The 21,837-nt window shown below is 43.3% G+C and overlaps 1 protein-coding gene across 2 annotated transcripts in view; it reads right to left on the reverse strand.

Moving 5' to 3' along the window:
- The window catches only part of Susd6 (sushi domain containing 6), a 99,435-nt gene that overhangs the window by 35,476 nt on the left and 42,122 nt on the right, over positions 1–21,837 (reverse strand). For both annotated transcript variants that reach the window (XM_003472382.5, XM_063241079.1), the window contains one exon: positions 18,919–19,123. In XM_003472382.5, coding sequence (XP_003472430.1) covers positions 18,919–19,039 — 121 coding nt within the window. In that variant the 5' untranslated portion in view covers positions 19,040–19,123. The remainder of the gene's footprint in view (positions 1–18,918; positions 19,124–21,837) is intronic.

Genomic DNA, 21,837 nt, shown 5'->3' on the forward strand with positions numbered 1-21,837 from the left:
ATAAGAACATAGAGAGAACTTCAGGGTTTCTTCTCTTTTACAAACAAAAATCTGTCTAATGTCACTTTTTGCTGATGCTGCAGAACCCTATGGAAATGAGAGACAATGTAATTGTTCATCACTTTCAACACTGTTCCTTATAGTTATGTTGGATTTCATTGAGAAGCTTCTCAATGAAATCCAGTATTCATTTGATTTTTCCACAGTGGATTTTATCACATCATTGCTGTTGTCTTCCTCTTCCTCAGGGGAATGCTCCTCAACAAGCACCTTCTACTGCTTACTCTGGAGTTTAGGAAGTTCTTCTGTTATCAGTGCTTCCTTAAGCTCCTCTGTCTGCACTTTTGACATCCAGACCCATAGTCTTGCCCACAAACACAATTCCTTCCACTATCTGTGCATCGACCCTTCAAAGGCACATTCAATGACAAATTCTGGCCAGTTTCATCCAAGCTGAGTTTAAGGTATATATGACATCTTTCCAGGCTTTGTCAATGAGCCCAAAGCAGTGGAGGTCATTGACATGGTTCTTCCAGAACTCTTCTAGAGTCAAGGATGTCTCTTCAATGACATTAAAACATCTAGTGAAGACTGCCTTTGTGTACAGCTTCTTGAAATTGCAGAACACCTGCTGGCCCATGGGCTGCATGAAGAAGAGGTGTCATGTTGGTGAGGAGGAATGTGACTTCTATAAAGCCATACTCTGTGCCCGTATCACCCAACAAGGCTGGAGGGTGTACTGGGGTACTGTCCATCACAAGGCACCTTTCAGGCAGTTGGCTTTCACAAAGAGAATTCTTAACAGTGGGTGCAAAGACCTCATGCATCCATCCATGAAATGCCTTGACACCCAAGCTTTCGCATTGGCCCTCCATGTGACAGACAGTCTGACCTTATTCACATTCTGTTCCTTGAATGCCTGAGAAGTCTGGCAATGGTTCACCAGTAGTGGCTTAATCTTCAAATCAGTGCTTGTGTTCACACATGACAAAAGGGTCAATCTGCCCTTCATGGGCTTGTGCCCCAGCAGAGCCTTTCCCTCTTGCATGATATAGGTTCTATTCAGCATCTTCTTCCAGAAGAGGCCTGTTTCACCATAATTGAATACTTATTAAGCGACACTTCTTTCCACCTTTGTGAATTCTGTGAACTCTCTCTTATACAATTCTGCAGCCGCCTTGTCAGAACTAGAAGCCTCATCATGTCCTCATCATGTGGATGCCATTTCTCTTGCAGAATTTATCAAATCACCCTCTACCTGTTTTAAATTCACCATTTGTTGTGCTTGTGGAGGAGTAAATCACTGCAATTTCCTGGCTTTTTTACAGATCATAGCTTCACTAACAGTATCACCTGTCAGCTGTTTCTCATTTAACCACATTAACAAAAGTTCTTCCCCCTCTTCTAGCACTTGTGTCCCCGGCTTGGTTAGCATCATTACTCCTTCTGGCACATCAGCTCCTTTGATGCCATCTTTATTCTTCAACATGGTAGAGACTGTGAACTTTACCACATGGTACTCCAGGTCAGATCAGTCACACAAATTCCCACACTCATGCTTTTCTATGATTTCCTTCTTCAAGTCAGTGGTTATTGATTATTTTTGGTACTCAATCTAAGTGGTACAGAGAAATGAGACAGATAAACGAGACAAAGGAGGAGCCCTTTAATGTGGGGATGAGAGAGAGCTTCACAGGACAGAGGGTACAGAGGCTCTCAAACGGGGACAAAGAAGGGGGACTACTTTTATCATTTTTGGCTGGGTGGGGGAGTTTGGAAGGTGAGCAAAATGGCGTATTAACCACTGATTTGAAGGAGCATCTGCCTGTGTAAAACAGGAGACAGAAAGATTTACTGGGGGCTGGGGGTGGAGGCTTAGGTGTTTGTGGAGTCCTGGGATTGGAGAGGGCTCAGAGCACGTGAGGGAGGTTTATCTTCTTGTTACCATTATTACTGTTCTGCACATTCTTGTGACCTTCATTTCCACTCTGCACTTTCTTTTTACCACTATGCTTGCTCTGCACTTTCTTGGAGCCAGAGTGGACTGAGTAATTCTGTACGGTACCACATGTGTTATAAAGCGCACAAAAAAGCTTCACCGCAAGTGTGTACGGGTCTGTCTGCAACCGAAATCTCAACCAGAGGAAGCCACGACCATGTGTCACACTGGGGAAGATAGCTGCAGTTGTGTTCATCTATTGATGTGGAGTTCTTAAACAGAAGCAGTATTTTGCCAAACAACTATTCACAAAACAAACTGTTCCCAAACAGAAGCATTCATGAACTGAGGTATTACGATATTGCTTAGAAATATATATGTAAGTATATAAGAACATTGAAGTCATATGTCAACTTAGGATCCTAGTTATCTATGGAGCAAAAGATCTGAAGCAAAAAAGGCAAAAGACTAAATCTGGGTAGGCAAGTGCCCAGGTATCATACGTTAGTCTGTTTGGTTGTTTTGAGCCAGGGTTTTCCTATGCTGAATTTTAATTCCTGGGCTCAAGCAGTCCCTGCACCTCAGCCTCAACTACTGCTACATAACTACTGCTACATACCACTGCACCTGGCTATAGTCTTTGCATTTTTTAAAGGTTTATAAATTTTCATTGAAAATCTGGAAAGGAAGTAACACACTTCAAGTGGCTATTACCTGGAACATAAAAACACATTTGAATGTTCTTTTTATCTACAATACCCCAAAACTATGGCTTATCCTTTCTTGACTGGGTATTTGACAACCTGGTACTGCTACCTAATCTTCTCAACCATTCTAGGTCCCATTTGGGACAGTGAGATACAGACAGCAATAGTAAAATTCACTGACACTGCCAAATCCTACAAGGGAACATCAACTGACAGTTCCTACGCCCTCTCCAAAACACACGTCTGAAATCAACACCATCAAACAGGATCTGTAAAAACACTCTTCTTAACAGAGTAACCTGACTACTCCTAGCAGGCAGAGCTTTGTTTAAAGGCACGTGGTCTCAATGGGCCACCACCTGCCTTGAAGTCAAGTTGGCAGCTAGACTGAACCCCCACTGTCATTGAAGTTAAAACACATCCTTTATTACCCACTCTTGCTAGTCCTCTTCAGTTCCATCCTAAGCCCAATTAGGCCTCAGGAGGGCAATTGCTGTCAAAACCCAGATCTTAGATCTCTGTGCTTCCTGCAACACTGAAGGCACCAGAATGCCTTTGAGTTACACTGTTTTTCTGTGGGGGCCGCCCTCACCACCTGCCTTAGAATGATGGGAGCAGCTGACTGCATAGGTTCTGCCTCTGAAAGGAATAAACACAATTTGTGACCTTAGTTTCTTCTCTTCTGTAAGAGAAGTAAGATTACATTGTTAAAAACACTTAAAGAATGCAGATTGCCCACCACATTCCAGATCTCCTGAATGATTCTTCGAGGGACCAGAGTAGGTTATTACCCCAGAGGACGCTGATTTTTAAATTCTGATGAAAGAACAAAACCTCAGCACCTTTTCTGTATTCCAGAGTCTCTGCATGCCAAATACTACACAAAATTTATTCCCAGCTCTTCCTTAGACTGGATCTTGCCTTCCCATCAGGCCCAGTTAAGTCTGTGTCTTTTGGAAGCCTTCCTAGATGGAAGTTACACAATATCTGAATCATTCCACTAAGACATACTCTGTCTTTTCTTTCCTCCAGGTTAGACTGTAAAGCCCTCCTTCCTGGCAAAGGACCCAGTGCACTCAAGAGGGTCTAACATTTAAGTGGGTGAATATTAAAGATGACAGCATAGTGTAGCACTTGATTTACAATGGGAAGACCTGGGTTCCAATCTCAGCTTTGCCCTTTATGAATAGGTAGATTATGAGGACAGCAATGCTGAAATACACAAAATGTTTTGTATCTTTTCAACTGTCAACAGTGGATAGCTATGTCTCATATTATTTCTCTGGCCTTCAAAAAAAGGTTCTCATTTTTTTAATTCCTCTTCAGAGCCAAGAAAAACAAAATCACAAGAAATAGGAGTTGTAACCACGAAGAAAAACAGAAAAACTGCCCTGGAGACCTCAGATCTCAAGGTTTCTTTGTTGCTACCTCTCTGCTGCAATTTTACCTGTTCAAGCCTCTGTACTACACCAGGCCAGGAAGAGTCCCAGGTACCCTCAAGTGGAGCAACAAGTGTTGAGTGATAAAAATGGGTAGTGAAAAGCTTGCAGATAAGGATGCCTGGAACAAGACAGTATTCTCAGGGGACCCCTCATCCCCTGCATACCAAGAACGAAGCAGTCTTTTAGGGGCAAGGTGAGCAAGAGGCTTCAGGGTAGGTGTAAACATAAGCACAGCAACAGTCCCCACTTCTGGAAATACTGCCAAAGCCAGTCATTAAAATCAAGCCCAAACCATTCTTCCAGTAAATGAAAGGGCAGAGAAGAATATCCAGCTGTCTCAGATTAAAGCAGCATGGTGGAGGAAATTAAAAACAGTAGGAATTTCCAATTACTGCTAACTAGAGAGTGTTCAGAAGGGAGGAAATTAATGAAATCATCAAAAGGCTGGTGATTTTAGGAAAAATGAATTAAATAAATTAAATGTCTTTCCCTGTTTCAAAAGAGACCTTGGGCCAGTTGGTGCCTGAGCTGCCTCAAAGTGCCCCTTCTGATTCTGAATCCGAGAGGCTAGTAAGTGACCACTAACCAAAGCTGAGAAAGTCTTCCCTTTGTCCCTTGAGACACAGATTGGAGCTGGGGATTTAGCTCAGCGGCATAAGCACCTGCCTTGCAAGCAGGCAGTCGTGAGTTTGATCCCTAGTACCAATTAAAAAAAAAAAGAGAGAGACACAGATTGGAAAGACAATGGTTCTGAGCAGGTTGTGCTAATTCTCTAAAAACCAAGAAAGTCCTTCAGCTTGCCAATACAAACACTGTCAGGCTCCAGCGAGAAATAAAGGCGAAAAATAGGGTCAAACTAGACCTGCCGAATGGCAAACTCCTCTATGAAAAAAACACTCATAGATACCCTGGATTAAGACAGAAGCCGGGAAGAAGTCTGAGACCCTGGAGGGACCCCTCACACAGGCGGCTCCTGCAGTGTCTCTGGTGACCACTCTATGCATGCCACAACCCCTAACACACTCTACATGTGGCCAATTTTGCCAATTATGTAGAGTTAAATACAGGAAAAGACAGATGGGCAGAAGAAGGCAACTATACCAAGTTAGAGGAAAACTGCAAACCAAAGGAGGTACTTAGATATAATCCCCTACTAAATCAATACAACACTACCCAGGTCTGCTATAAAGCAAGTATTACACCAAGCAGTAGAGAATGACAAGTAACAAGCCTGAGCACCCTGGAAATTAGGACCAATGTGACAGCCTGGGAAGCCTTGCAAGTGGAGTGTGATGATCTTGAATAAAGGAGACAGGCATATGACAAGGATTCCAAGTCACTTCTTTCTGGAGGCAGGTATTAGAGAAGCAGCACTACGTTTCATTTTTGGCAAGTCTTTGGATGGGATCCTAATTCAGTACCGCTAATTATGAGAAGTTTTCACACAAAAAAATTAAACCAAGTAACAAACAAGCAGAAGCTCCTGACCCTGGGGAAGAAAATGGTCTTAGGTTTAAACTGAGTTGTTCACCAGAAATGGTTCTGGCTGATGCCCAGGACCTCAACTTAGGTTCCTGCTCTTCATACTGCAGAACTCAAGCTGAGGAAAGACTCCCTAAAAAACACAGACTTTCCCATCCCCCTGGTGCCTAGGAAAGCAGAATGGAGAAAGGATATGCCCAAAGTGACCACCTTATGAGCTCACTGCTCACTCTGTGGGACAGTCTGCAAGAACCAGACCACCTCAAGAAGATAGGGATATGCTTGCCAGGTTCCATCTTAATCATTTAGCCTCTTTCCACTTTTAAAATTAGGTTGGTCCACCTGTAGCTCCTCACCTCCACCTCACCCCAACCCCACTCAGCTCTGGGGATGGAAACCAGCGTTTTTACACTAAGCCTTATCTCCAGTTCTTTTTCTTTTTAGTCAGGGTTTTGCTAAATTGCCCATGCAAGTTGCTCATGAAAGGATTTTGCCCTAGATAGGACACTACAGCAGTGGGAGGTGGGACCAAGGGACCTTTACTTTGAGGTCATTTTCCCGGCCCCTAGGCAATTTACTTGTGGCTTGAAAAGAATTCCAAACAGCTGCCTGCACATCAGGGAGGCCCCTTTAAGCACCACCCCAGACCAAAGCTATATGTATGCCCCCCACACCACGTGTCCAGCAGAGAAAACCAGACCCCCAGTGGTCATGGGGTTCCCTCCACATCCTTAGAATAAAGGTTACTTTTACTTTATATTCTCTCTTCTAACCGTGCTGAAAATCCTATCAGCTCAAACTTGCAATTCTCCAACCCCAGACTCCAAGAGTACTGGGGTCACAGATGTGCACCACCACACCTCTAGGATTTCAAACCTGGGAGACTACATAGGTGCCGCTTAAGGAAAGAGCAGCTTTCTCACTCAGCACAGCTTTCTCCTGCTTCCAGGTTTCAAGCCTTCATTCAAAAGAATACACAAGACGATAGTTAAAGAATGCTATTTGAGCTTTTTTTTTTCGAGACAGGGTCTCACTACGTAGTTCAGCCTGGCCTTGAATTCACTATGTAGCCCATTCTGGCCTCAAACTCAGAGCAATCCTCCTGCCTCAATCACCACGCCTGGCTTTCCCTTTGAGCTTTGAACAGAGGCTACAAAGTATGGGCTTAAAGAAATGTTCTGATGGCCTGAGGACCAGGCAGGTCTACTTTTATCTTCTCTAGGCTAGTCTGGTCCTTGCACACTATCCTACAGAGACAGGAGCCACATATGGTTATGAGGACAAAACAGGATTCTCCACACCAGCTTGAGGCTAGTGAGACCAGTATCCAGAAGGGTCACAGGTAGATTAATGGCCTACGGCTCTCTCACTGGAAAGTTGGCATGAGGGTGAACTGCCCAAATCTCAGCCTCTTAACAGAACCAAATGCTTGTTCTGCAACAAACTAGGCCACAAATGCAGGGAGGTGCTGTAGTAACCGCATGGAGTCTGCTGTGGGTTCCCTGACACCTGGTGCACATCAGCAGGGAAAAAGAATTTCCACTGGGGAATGCCAAGGAGCTGGCACTGCAGCCCGGAATCTGGCATCTCAAGGACTGCCAAGGAGTCTGTCAGCAGCCTCAGCACTTCCCTGTTCTTCACCCCTATTTTCTTACCTTTCACTTCTCCAGCCTCTGTCTGGTCTCACTGCAAAGGGAACTTTGTGGTTTCTCAAAGAGAAATAGATGTCAGACCTCTAGGTCATTCTGATTGTCACAACCTTTTCTACATGACCAGTTGTGCATGAAAACAAATTCCTTTTGATGATCTTTTTCTCTTTTTCTTCTTATCTTCTTCCCTTCCAAAAACTAGAAATCATCACATACTGGAAGCCCACCTGTAGATATAGACTTCATTGATTTGGGCTGCAAAGTTGCCCAAGACTTGGGCTCTGTTGAGAAATTTAGTTTAATTTTGTATACTGAAGAAGCTACTAAATGCTAGCTTTTCACCTAAGGACAGATGGCAGTTAGTGTTAAAAGCCAACCAATGCTAAATACTTTGAGTAATTTAGAAAAGAGATACCAACTGAAAAAAAAATAGCATTATAGTAAACCTCTTTCTTTGGAATATATTTTATTGTTTAATCAGCACCTTTTCACTTATCTCATTTAAACCCTTTATGTACAATCTTGGCTATTCCCCAACAAAGCCAGAATGCCAGACCGGCAAGAGATTTTCTGAATGCCAGAGAGAGGGGCCAATTGAACTTCAAAGATTAAACTATCCAACAACAAGATACAGAGAACAATAGAGCAAAGAATGGGTTCATTTGCTGAAAAGCCACTCTAAAGAAACCTGAGATCCATCTCTGTTCGAAGTCCCAAAAGTTCTCTCCAGCCCAGAACACATCAAATTGCACAGTCCTCACCCCAACTTCTCCAATTACCCTGGATAATCCAAGGTCATGAATCCTGGCACACAGCCACATGGCCGCAACTGCCACCTGCGCTTCACTCTTCTCCCTTCCCCACTCAGAAACCTCCCACACCCTCCAGTCTCCCCATGGAATTTGTGATCCCAGCTAAGACCCTTGGGGCTGGCACAGTGCATCAGGGAAGTTTGCAACTCTTGTCAGACAGGCCTCCCGCAGGTTGGCGGGGCTGAGACAAAGGACCAGGTAGGGTGTGAGTGGTGGTCTCTGGAGACTTGCCTGACCCCTCCCCTTCCTGTCTCATGAGCAACTGAGAGTTGCTCAATCTTCTCCCACAACTTGTACTTAAAATTACCTGTAATTTTAACTTGTACATCCTTCTTTAACCCTCCTGATTTCCCTTTTTAAATTTATTTAACTCTCTGATCCACTAACTAGTGTTTGTTTTTTCTTGTATCCTACAAAGACACCAGCGGAGCTCATTTTGTCTTTCTTTCTCTCTTTCCTCCCTCTTCCTCCTCCTCCTCCTCCACCTCTACCCCCCACCACCACCACCAGCACGAAGAAAGGGAAGCTGCCTCCACCAGCGACACCCTGCCTTTCCAGGTGCTTTCCCAAATTCTGCTTTTAGTGATCCTCTGCCTGCATCCCTGAATTTTCAGCAAAGCTAAACTTCATTTTGCTTTCTGGAAACCTCAGCTTCTGAACATACCAAAGTGGAGGAGAAAACGCATCCTCACAACACATGGAGTAAATCAGTCCAGGGGATATGGTATATTGGATTACCAAAGTTTCCACAGAAGTAGCATGGCAAGTTCCAGGGAAGAAGGTGCCTCAGTGACAAAAGAAACTGCACTGGCCTTCATCTCACTGCATGCCAGCTGTGCCTGCCTCAGTGGGATGTGTGACAACCTCAGTAACACTTAAACTTTACCACAGTCCTATGTGTTGCATGTGTTACTGTTCCAACATTATAGGAACACAGATGGGGGACACAGAGTTTGGGAAACTTGTTCAAGATTATTCAATTTGGGGGCTGGGGATTTAGCTCAGCGGCATAAGCACCTGCCTTGCAAGCAGGCAGTCGTGAGTTCGATCCCTGGTACCGATAAAAAGGAAAAAGACAAAAAAAAAAAAAAAGATTATTCAATTTGTTCTTGGCAGAAATTGCCAGTCTAGCTCAAGAAACTGCATTCCAACCTTTCTGTGCCACTTTGCCTCTTTCTGCCCACTGAGTTCTGCATGATTTTTCCATGTAAACACTGTTTTCCTCATGGAAAGTTGAACAGCCTTCCATGACCATCCTACCCTAAATCAGGAGCCCGTCCTTTATGTACTCCAGGACAAGGCAAAGACTTCTCTGATCACTGTATACAGCATCTGAAACTGCTATAGATTCAGCAGTTCCATGGCCCTAGCTGGCATTCATCAGGAGCTCCCGAAGTATTTGTAGAGTAAAAGGAGTATTAATCCAGAAGCTCTGTCCTCTTCCAAGGGCAGAGCACTGTTTGCAGTGGCTATTGCCCCCTTGTCTCAGGGACCAAACACCTGTGAAAAATTCCAGTAACAGCAGTGCGGTAACAGATTTCCCTCAAAATCCTTCGTATCATTACGTTTCTCCTACTATCCTCTCTCTGCCCTCTTTATGTCAACATTTTCTTGCTAAAAGGACATGATCTGATTGTGAAAATGCCAAACCCAGTATGTCTAACAGCAATCATGGCAAATTCTGGTCATTAAGATTTGGAGCAAGTCTGCTGGGGTGTATCTCACCATCCACTGAACAAAGGCTGAAGGTTTCTCAAAGCTGGAATTCTTAGAAGCCTTAGCAAGCTGTACAATTCCTTCAAAACAAAGACAGTTAAATCTGGGCATGGTGGCACACACCTGTAATCCCAGCACTTGGAAGGCTGAGATAGGAAGACCAGTCTGAGTACAAAGTGAGTTCAAAGCCAGCCCAAACTGTATACTAAGACCCTGTCTCGAAAAGAAAAAAGACAATTGAGATCCTAGACATTAGAATTCTGCTTCTAGGAAAACTTCTCTGACATCCTCTCAAAAGAAAAGAGTTCCTGTTAATGCCATTCTCCACGTACACACAAAGGCTAGTGTGTACTAGCCCCTATTAACCACAGCAGTAAAAAAACAGGTGATGTTTCACAGAAGTGGCAATTGAAGAACAAAAAGGAGTGTGCCAAGGTAGGGTCTAGCCACAGAAGACTAGGATAAACGGGTTAAAAATGGGCTTAAAAGCGCTAATATTAAAGCAAAGGAAAATAAGGACTCCTAGTTACCTCGACTTTTAGACGTAGAGGCTGATAAAGACTCGGAGGAAAAGGAGACTGTGGCTGCAAAGGCAGCAGGTGAGGAAGGGAAGCCAAACTTACCCGAGCTGTACATCCCTTGCCACTCTCCAATGTCAGGATATGTTTAGCAAGAGCATTGTTTTAACCTACATTCTCCTCCACCTGACCTTCACTCCTTGAGAGCAATGAAGGCCTATCTTTTCTTTCTCCTTACCAGCAAGGGAACTTATGCTAGGTTCCAAGATTTCCACATAGGCCCTGAGAGGAGAGCCTGGCAGCCTACTTGGACTCTGAGAACAACTCTGGTAGCCGAGCTAGAAATCCCCAATTCCCTGAAGAAGAGCCCCACCACCTGTATATAATTCCACCTGAAGACAATTTCACATGCCCCGCAACCACAAACCAGCAGGGAGACCCCTCACACAGCTACTGCTCAGAGGGTCCCCACCCTGGTCCCATGTACTCTCCTACAGAGGACAAGCCATATTCTGCATAATCCCTTCATGCAGTAATACCTCTGGCGCACATTCCCAAGAACATGCTTGTTGGGTCCACCTAGGATGATTACAGGCCTGATTACAACAAAGGAGCAATACTCCCAATTTTGTCTCCACCTTCAATGAGCTTATGGAGAAACACATACAGAACCAAGAGTGATGATCAAGAACCAAGAACTAAGATTAAAAGGTGGTACATGAACTGAAGACATCAAGGCTCATAGACTTAAAGGGTCTTCTGTGTGAAGGTATAAGGCAGAGAGCCATCCAGCCTCCGGAAGTCTCCAACTAACTCCACCGGCCATGAATCAGCAAGAATGAATGACTGCATGGCCACCAAGGAGCCTCAGTAAGGGTGCACTAGTTCAAGACACCACTGAGATCTTCACAATCCAGCCTCCAAAGATCCACCACTTTTCTCCATCTGCCCCCAAACTTCTCTGTGCCTAGTCCCATATTCAGGAAACACTGACAGGCTACTCTCACGTCCACTCAAGCACCATGTGATATGATCTACAACAACCTCAATGGCATTCTCTTGCACTTCAGCCATTCCAGACCCAACAAGGCTCAGGCCAGTAACACCACCACATGGGCCCTGTCCTCTCCCAAAGAGACATGTACCTACTATATGTGAAGAACTGACTCAGCCTTTTTTATTTCATAGTCTCACTTGTTACTCAGAATAACAAACACTACAGCACTTATTTTACAGCCCTGCTTAGTTTATACTTGGCGGTAACTTCCTGAAACCCATTCTGAGCCCTACATAGGGGATACAATACCAAATATATGTCTAAGAATTTACTAAGAAAAAAAAAACTTTGCAAAGAATAAATCTTGAAGAGAATCTATTTTGCCTGCACTGCTGCCTAGAATTATGAACGATTAAACAACTAAACTTCAAAAGATCTGGCTATTAGCAAAGCTAACAACTCAAAGTGTCAGGGAAATATCCACATCTCTAGAGATGTCCAGGAATGCAGCTAAGCAAGAGAGGTAGGGGAGTCGATCAAATGGAGAGAACATAAGAGATTTTTTAAAAAATTTAACTCCAATGTTGTGTTCTCCTGCACGTGTTTTGGAACCTTTTAAAATGTAATTCTGGGGCCGGGGATTTAGCTCAGTGGCATAAGCGCTCGCCTGGCAAGCGCAAGGTCATGAGTTCGGATCCCTGATTTAAAAAAAAAAAATTAAAACACCATCCTTCGATCATACCATTGTGGCAACAAAATAAAGTACCTTCTTTAAAAAGATCCTTGGCATTCTCAAATTTAGTATAGGTTTCAAAAGTGACTCCTAAAGTTCATAGTAACAGTCCTAAAATGTCAATGAGACAGCCTTGCATACTGTGAGACCTTCCAGCTGATCTCTATGCAGCAGCATCTCAAAGGGGTATTACCAACTCTTTTCTACTTGTTTTCAAGTATACAATGCCTAAATATGGTACTTGAAAATTTAGAGACTTAGAGAAACTATATGAATTTTCAAAGGCAAACAAGTCAGTATTATACTGAGTTACATAGACTCCAAGACATATAAAAGGAAAAAGGAGCATCTTCTAGCCTACCTTCATCTTTCTGAACCAATTAGCTATAGCATCACAGAAAAACAGAACATAATAGTTTCAACTGGTGCTAGACTCTGATCTTCCAACATGGAATCACTTCTATCTGTGCCAGGCAAGGTTGCCTTACATATGCTATAGTAGTTCTTACAAGATCTTAAAAAGTGGGGACTATTACATGCCCGTTCAAGGGAAATACACAATGAGGTCAGGAAAATTATCCAATGGAACAATGTAACAGAGAGCAAGGAATACAGACAGTACTCAAGCCCAAGCAACTAGCTCTAAAGTAGATGTGTTGCCTCTCTCAAAAATAACACAAGAAAGTAAAACATCCTAACTGTTAGACATAATACTAAGATACATGAATGATCTCCATAGCTCTTTGAGAGACCCAGGTAGTATTTGCTACTTCAAAGAATACAGGAATTGACTCTCACTCCACTGAACAAGAGACAGCTAAAGAAGAAATTCTAAGGACAATTCTTTTACTAAAAAAGAAAAGTTATAACCTCATCCTGATCATTCAATGAATTCAGATTTCCATATATTAACTGGTTCAAGGTGAGGCTGATGAGCTCAGCATTCCTCATTCACCAACCACCATAGAAAGCCTGTCTCTAAAGGCTGTCCCAAAGCTAAAGACCAAGGTCATTTATGATCTGGGTACAGTCCTGGCAGGGAACCAAACCAGCACTGGCCTGAAACAGAAAGGCTGCTCATACCCTCTTGCTGGCTGCCACTTCAGAGTAACACAGAAGAGTGGAGTCTCCTAGGAGTAAGACGTAATGCACAATGTTCATCTGGAAATCTCAGAAGACTCATTAAAGACCCTAAATACACACGCTAACATTTTTATTAACACTCTGTAACTCTCTTTGGCTGAAAGAGTTCACGAGATAAGAATAGTTTCCAAGTTGGCAAGTTAAGCAAGGATACTAGGACACCACTGCTCAGCAGGTGGTATTTGTGCTTGATGAGGGTTTTAACCCAGTCAAGACTCAGAAAAATATTCAGGTTGGTAAACTTTAAGTCAAAGAAGAATACCATGTGTTTGTAATGGTCTAAACATGGCATAACAATTAGTCTGTGGAAGGTAATTTCTCAATGTTTTTGCGTGACACCAGGGCTCAACACAACCTGTAATGACCTGTCCAGCCTCCTCCTACAATCCCCAACTCTTTTTATAGTCACAGGTAATTACCACATAGACAGATGACATCACTTTCCTAAGCATGGTTTACAGCTGACAGGAAGATGCTCTGTGAATGTTTAGGGAACTATATCCTCATTTAGCAAATACTTTACTATGCTCTCTATTGTTCCTTTCTAAGAATAGAATTGCCTTGGCAAACCTTCTGCCCTAACTGGGACCAAATAGCTAAGTAACATGGTGGCCAACAACAGAAGTAACCACATGGAAAAACATAGTAACCCAGAGATGGCTCCTGTGTCCTTTTTACTCACGGGGAGAGAACACAATATCCTCTGAAGGCTGGTCTCAGCACTCTGATCAAGAAACACATAAAAGCCAGGCTCACGCCTGTAATTCCAGCACTTGGGAGGCTGAGGCAGGAGGATCGTCACGAGTTCGAGACCAGCCTAGGCTACAAAGTGAGCTCAAGGCCAGCCTAAACTGCATAGAGAGACCCTGTCACACACACACACACACACACACACACACACACACACACACACAAATGAGCCTACAGGATGTCTGCCTCTTGGCACAGTGTGGTTTCAGCAAAGACCATGGGCTGTAGAGTCAGACACGCTGGATATAAATCCTGGCCAGCTCCACCATTTACAATCATATCTCCAAGTACATTAACATTCCTTGACTTAGTTTCTCTTTTATAAAATGATTTCACAACCACCTAGCCCATGTGTTCTGACAGCTCTATTTAGTGTAATAGTACAGCATGTGAGACATAAATGATGCTTCCTATGTCAGTTCATGTCTTCTTCACTCAGTACAGTGTACATTCTCTAAGGCTAGGTCCCTTCAGAAATGGTGAGGGGGGCCAGGGCTGCCTGCCAACATCTCCCTGCCATGGCAATGCTACAGGCCAAAGCTACAACATCACCCAAGGAACCTACATTTTTCCATCTTCAATGAAAACTAAGTGCCTGGCTTTCTTGCTGTTGTATAGAAATGTAGATGGCTGCTTTTCCTGCTATTTTAAAATTGCTTTAGGTGGCAGTGATGTTTAACATGGCTTAATGTGTCACAGCAACATTTAAGGGGGAAGAAACTACAAACAAAGAAAATACTGACTTTGTTCAGTAAACACATCCAGAAAAGACAGCGAATGCAAAGCAAATGCTTTTTATATGAATCAGCAAGCCAACTGGTTTGAAATCATCACACTATGCAAACATGAGCATTCTGGAAGGAAAGGGGATTCCTAAAGTAATCAACCTATCCTCACTGGTCAAACTGCGGTCAGCAGCCTTTGCACACCTCATTCGCATTGCAAAGAAAAGATACCTCTAAATGCCCCCAAACCCAACCAGAGACTCTGCATCTTCAGTTTTGTTTTTATTATAGTAAAGAATGTCACCTTCATGAAGTCTCCTGTGCAACGTGACTCAATAATAGGTCACATACCAACTCTGTCATTGTTTTTTGTGAATTACATCACACAGCCATCACATGTTTTATATGCCAAGTGCCCTCCAATCATTTTTATTAGTCTACACAACACCACCAACCTAACATTCATAAGGATAATTTGTTTTGTTTTATACAGACACGAAGAGGTCAAATGATTTGCCTAAGGTCAAACAGCAGGTTTCTTAAGATCAGAGGCAGAGGAAAAAGAGCTGAGACTTGAGAGAGACTGCTACACAAGTGGGATCCTAACCTTTCTCTAAGAAAGGCACATTGGGTAGCATGTGCAGACACATTTTGAATTCTGTTCTTCTCACTCCATGGTGTGACAGGGTGTAAAGAATACGATATGGTTCCTTTTGCACTCCTAAATGAAATCTTTTCAATAATTTTCCCCATTTAAAGGAAAGACCATAGGAAAGTTGGACCCTGGTTCCTAATACCTTCTCTGCTACAACCCCAAATACTAAGTTGTAGATAAGAGAAACCAGTATGGAAACTGTATCTCAAATATGTCATTCTACCCTAGAACTATCAAGTGCTCCTTCATACATGATTCTTTTTCTATTTATTCTTTTTCTACTTAATGTGAACAAGACTGCAGCAGGTATTTATTCTGTGTTTTTTATTCCCACAGACTGTGCATGCAAACTGCTCCTCAAAGAAGCCTGTTTTATCTATGGCCCAGTGGGATTCTCATAGTTACAAATGCACAAAACACATAAGCGTGTTTAGGATCTACCAGAGCCCACTGGCTAACAAGGCTGGGTATTTTACAAGTGCCCTACCTAAAAATGTGTGCGGCCAGGCATGGTACCACAAATCTGTAATCCCAGCACAAAGCTGAGGCAGGAGGATCACTGTGAGTTAAAGGCCAGCCTGGACTCAAGAAACAAAACAAAACAAAACACAAAAATCTTTGGAATGGGTGTTAAACAGCAACTACTAGAACTGAAAAGAAAGGCAGGAAGGACAGGTAGGGAGTTTTTCCTCAACAGAACTACCTTCACTTAGCTTTGGAGCATCTGACAGTCTAGGTTTCCTGGCAAGCCAGCTTAGCATGCTACTCATGGCAAGCACAACCACACAGGTGTGTTGTAGAATTCATAACAAAGAGTGGGCACCTCTTACCCCTACACGTCACTCCAGATAGGGGAAAACACGGGCAGTAATCTGGTACACTGGATCTAAGTAATGGTGAAACCCCTCTTTCTGCCTGCACTCTACTCCTTGCCAGTACTCAGGTTTTATGGGGAGTAGAAAAGACTCGGGGGTTGAGATGACAGGAGAGAGAGGATTCTTTGCCATGGAGGAGGGAAAAGAAAACAACAGAGCAACTTTCCCAACCTAGTCTGAACCCACACTACAAACAGACACATTTTTCCATATTGGGGAATAATAATCCCTTTATCCAGCCAGTTTGGAATCTCATAATTGATTTCAGACCTTGGGTGGAAAGTTGGGAAGATGTGGGAGATGGAAAATGGGGTGGGGAATGGAATGAGGAAGGCATAAAGCCAACAAAAAAAGAGGGTGGGGGTAGGTAGGACGGCTTAATGAAGCTATCAAGGCTAAATACTTCTGATGTTCTGCCACTAATACTGCTGCCAAACATGCCAAGGCAACTGCCCCAAAGCAGCCTGCAAGAGGCAGGTCACAGCAGTGTGCAAAATAGGGCAGGCTCTGGTCCTGGCCCTACTATTAGCTGCAAGATCCTGAGCAAGAGTACAGCCTCTGAATTCTGACCTGGCTCTGACAAGCTCTTCCTTCCGTTTTGGACAGTTGCTCCATTCATGCATACCTATTAAGCACAGGATAGGGGTGGGGTGTTAAAAAACTAAATATTTTAAACCTTAACTATTTTAGGGTTTGCAGGTCACACAGTTTTTACACACTCAACTATGCCATTGCACTGTAGCACAAAAGTAGAGAGCAGAATAAGCATTTCTATGTTTCAATCAAATTTTATCTATCTTTGATTTTCATATAATTTCTACATGTTAGGGAAATATTATTCCTCTGATATTTTCTAAAATTTTAAATGTTTAGCACGAAGGCCATATAAAAGCAGATGGCAGGCAGGATTTGGTCCAAGGGTCATAGTTCACCAACTTCTGCCCCAGAGATGGATACAGTGGTGAGCAAGACAGTCTTGACACTCACAGTTTTGTAGCTATAGTGCTAGAGATTTCCTCTGGCTTTAGAGAGTCCCAATAAGTGTGTGCCCTACTTCACTCTGTCACACACTGGTGTAATTTATTCTTCTTGTCCCTTGAAACCTCAGAATAACCAAGATGCCTATACTCTGGGATCTCCACCACCACTCACTTATGCACGATTCCTCATGCTAAGGAGAAGTTGGGGTTTAGAGTCAGAATAGGGTGGATGGAGAGACAGCAGAAAAGAAAAGAGGGGGGCTGGGGATTTAGCTCAGCGGCATAAGCGCCTGCCTTTCAAGCAGGCAGTCGTGAGTTCAATCCCCAGTACTGATAAAAAGGAAAAAGACCAAAACAAAAAAGAAAAGAGGTATTTGTATGACTGGGGAAGGCTATAATGGAACAGCAACATAAAAAGAAAATCAATTGGTTCTCCCAACAATTCAGAAGAAAAGATAAAATTAGATGAGCTTGAGTACTATTACCTGTATGTGTGGGTAAGTAGGTGGCAGAAGCAGACAGAAGTCAGTAAAAGACATGACTGAGCTTCGGGGACTCTAGTCACAATATACCATTCCCCGCTGGCACCTTGAAAGTCCCCTTTCAGAATCTAGCACTGAGATCCTCCCTGGGGAATACAAATGTACCGGCCAATGAAATGGTCATACATACCTTTCTAATGAAGTCTGGTACAGGAGCCATTACTATCAGGCTCAATGATAGTAGGACTCACAGATACAGAGGCGGGCTCTGGCTCATTACCCAGAGGCCTACTAAACACACCCAAACACACCCTTTCTAAAAAGATGCCAGGTCTGGAGGAGAAACTAGGAGGGTCTTCAGAGCATTGTTGAAGGCAACAAGAACCACACAAAATCAAAATAGCTCATGGCTACATTTCCTGTTAGGGATCCTCCAGCTCATCACCTTCAACTACAAAGTTCTAAGAATCATTCACCCAGGATGATGGTAATCCCAATACTTGGAGAGGCTGAGGCAAGAAGATCCCAACCTGGGCAACTTGGCAATTTAATGAGAGCCTGTCGTAAAATAAAGAAAAAAATAGGCTGGGGTGTATCTTAGTGAGAAGACCCTGGGTTCAATCCTTAGTATCTCTGCAGAAAAAAATTCCTTAGAATAATGGAAGTTAGACTGAAGAAGCCAGATGTGAGTGGTCTTAAAGATTATCCAGGTCAAAGTCTTCATGTCACAAACAAAAGAAATTATGCCACAAAACAGTTAAGTAGCTTGTTAAAGATCATGTCTGTAGTCAGTTACCAGACATATCACAATACCTCAATTACGTATTCACTCTGAGAAAAAAGAGTAAAGACAAGACAAACCAAAAAGAATAAACCACTGAATGCTTACTGGGTTATCTTGGCAATTTTGACAACCCCCTCCCCACCCCGTGAGGTGGACACTATTATTATCCTACTCTGCAACTGAGGCTAAGGCACACAGCAGGATGGCCACTAGCTCAAGGTCACAGAGCCAGCACAGCAATGGTTCTGAAACAGGCAGTGTGTGTTCACTCACCGCCCTGCCTGGTGAGGATGCTGGCAGGAAGGAAAGATAATGTTATCACCAGCAGGTTCCAACACTTCCCTCTACTGTGAGAGAGGCTGTTACATATACTACAGACTGCTATACACCACAGTACAGACCCTTACACCCCACTCCTGCTCTCCCAGCAGCAATCTGCCAGAAAGAGCCCCTTACGGAAACTTCTGGGAGGAAACAATGGTATGACATCCTTTTCCCTCCAACACACAGAAGGCAGGTTGGGACTTACCTGAAGCAAGTCCGTCTCCAAGCAGGGTGCTAAGGATCACCAGAGGAAGGAACATTCCATATCTCACGGAGGCTGCAACCAACACTGAGCTGCTCTTTGGTGCTATCCTGCCATGGCACATCTTTTATCCGTCAGAGTTTTATTAAAAAGACAAAATTTAAAATCCTGAAGTAGGAATCCTAAAGCCAGCAAGGAGTAGATTCACCTATGACAAATAAATAAAAAAACAAGGACTTGTAAGTGAAAATTTTAGCCATAAGTTAATGAAAAGCAAGCATTTTGTTAAAGAAGTCACAATCCCATACAAAGGTAGGAAAAAAATCTAGCAACAGAATCCTTGCTGCCAGGAAGAACCAAGTACAGAAATGGTTTTTCAGCTCCTTCTGGGGGAAAGGCCAAGCCTTGCAGCTAGCTGCCATCAGCATCCCATCCAGGAGCCAGATGCCTGGAACACAGCCAGGAGCCAGCTCAAGCTCACCTGGACATCACTGGGCACGACAGAAATTTCAAAGGGCCCGGCTCTACCCCACCCTGGCCTCAGAGGCTCCACCAGACAGGCAGCTGTTGACACAGAGCTGCTATACCCAAGTCAAGCTCTGCCTTTACAACCTGGGCTCAGAACACAGCTAATCAAGGCAGAGGGTGGGGGATATGAAAATGAGCACATGTCTTCAAGGCAGAAACACACCGCCTAGAGAAGGAATGCAGCAGGAGGAGCCTTGGCCCCAGCCAGCCTGCTCACTTGCCAGAGGCTGGAGGAGCCACTAAGGATCTGACTCCACAGCGATGAATCTCAAGAATGGCCTGATTAATCAAGGCTCATCTGACACACTTGTGACCAGAGAGACCACATTCTGTCAGGCTGTCCCTGATGTTGATGGGGGCAGAGAACAGGCTACATTGCTAATTAGCCATGCCACCCACTTAGGTTCAAAGAGATTTCAGAAGAATGGAAACTAATGTCTTTAAAAACTAAAAACAATCAGAGATCAAGACTTTCAAGAATTATTTTCTATATTCCCTTAGGTAAGAAGCTGGCTAGGTGATACATTACAATGTGGATCTATTATATTTTAGTTACCTTATCTAATTTCATTTGCCAGTTGTTCATATATTCTAGTTTATAACAGGTAGTCCAAATAAAATTACTTCCTTTTTAAAAATTTCACATGCTCTCATCTCTATTATAAAGGCTTTATGAACATAGATAAGAGGGCCTGCCTTCCACAAGTCTAATAAAGGATGCCCCTGAGACTCTGCCAGACATTAACCAGATATGATTTTAATCTGCACCTGAATTTCTGACACAGGCCCATGTGACTTTTAGGAAGAGTAACCGCAAACAGCAAGAGAGTTCTCTCAGTCCAGAGAAACAGTTATGAGCATCTTCAATAATCATTAGCCAGGACCAAGCACAAACCTAGCCATTGGTCCTCATCCTCTTCCCTCAAATAATTATGCATGTAGTATATTCTCCCTCAAGCTCAAACTGAGATTCCAACATGAGCCTCTGAAGCTTAAAGGAGATTTGTGAAGGGGTCTGAGGTTGTGTGTGAGTGATTAAAAAGAGTATATAAAATTTTTGTGGGGCTGGGGATTTAGCTCAGCGGCATAAGCACCTGCCTTGCAAGCAGGTAGTCGTGAGTTCGATCCCTGGTACCGATAAAAACGAAAAAAAGACAAAAAAAATTTTGTGTGTGTGTAAATGTATATACACTCACTGACCTGAGAATGGTAGTCACAATGCCTGGATTTGAATGTTTCCCCTACTGTCCTGTCACAGAACCTCTTAGCCTCAGTTTCCCCATCTACAGAATAAAGACAGTAATCATACTGTCTTTGCAGGGTTGATGTAAGGTTTAGGTTCAAAGAATTTATAGCAAAGTGCCTGACCCTTTTAACCCCTGTTGCTTGATCCTTAGTAATCCCTGTTGCTTTTGTTTGGTTTTGGTGGTACTGAGGATTGAACACAGGGCTTTGCAGTGAGTTTATTATTCTGAGACAGTCTTAATGACTTGCTAAATTGGCCAGGCTGGACTTGAATTTAAATCCTACTGCCTCAGTCTCCCTGTGTGATGGGATTACAGATGTGCCATCATGCATGGCTACTGTTGCAGTTTTAATTACCAATAAGACCTAAGCATCAGTGGTCTCTGAGCTCACAGAGCTCCACCCTCTCATTGACAGATGCCAAAACTGAAATCCAAAGATATTAAAGAATGTGTCCAGCGCTCCAGATGGCTAACAACAGACTGACAATGTACTGCTGTTTCATATACAGCCACCAGGTTGCCACCAGGTAACCCTCAAGGCAACAGCACTGGGTCATGAAGAATGCTATATGCATGTGCCACATCACAGTTTGTGCCCAGCACACATTTAACGGATGAATGGATGAGATGGTACGTAGGTTTTCTGTGCACAAATGCAGGTAGGCAGGAAAGACTATCAGAGGATATGAAGCTAAACTAAGGCCTAAAGAATGTGTAGGATGTACCTAGGTCTAAAAATGGAGGAAAGGGAGGGAAAGAGGAAAGGAAAGAAAAAAAGGAGATATCAAATAGGAGGAGGCCCAGGATAGGCTAAGTCAAGGAGTTTAACAGCTATCCTGAAAACCAGGATATAAAGATGATAAGTAGGAAAGTTAGACCAATGTCATTAGGAAGAGCACTCCACAGGGATTTTAGAGAATTGGTGAGGGTAGGGAAGCAGTGCCCTAATGATAAAGAATCTTAAATTTTCTACTACTTAACAAATGTATACCCTCTTCAGAGGGAAACTTGTTTATTTCTGTCCCCAAATTGTAGATATTATCTGGTCCATCAATTCTACTTCTACAATCTGTCCTCAGAAATCATGTATGCAGTCGGGTGTGGGGGCACACGCCTGTAATCCTGGCACTTGGGAGGCTGAGGCTGA

This window comes from Cavia porcellus, unplaced genomic scaffold (assembly GCF_034190915.1).
Source record: "Cavia porcellus strain 051 isolate PalLab524CR breed Dunkin Hartley unplaced genomic scaffold, mCavPor4.1 scaffold_31, whole genome shotgun sequence".
In the NCBI taxonomy this organism is placed as follows: Eukaryota; Metazoa; Chordata; class Mammalia; order Rodentia; family Caviidae; genus Cavia; species Cavia porcellus.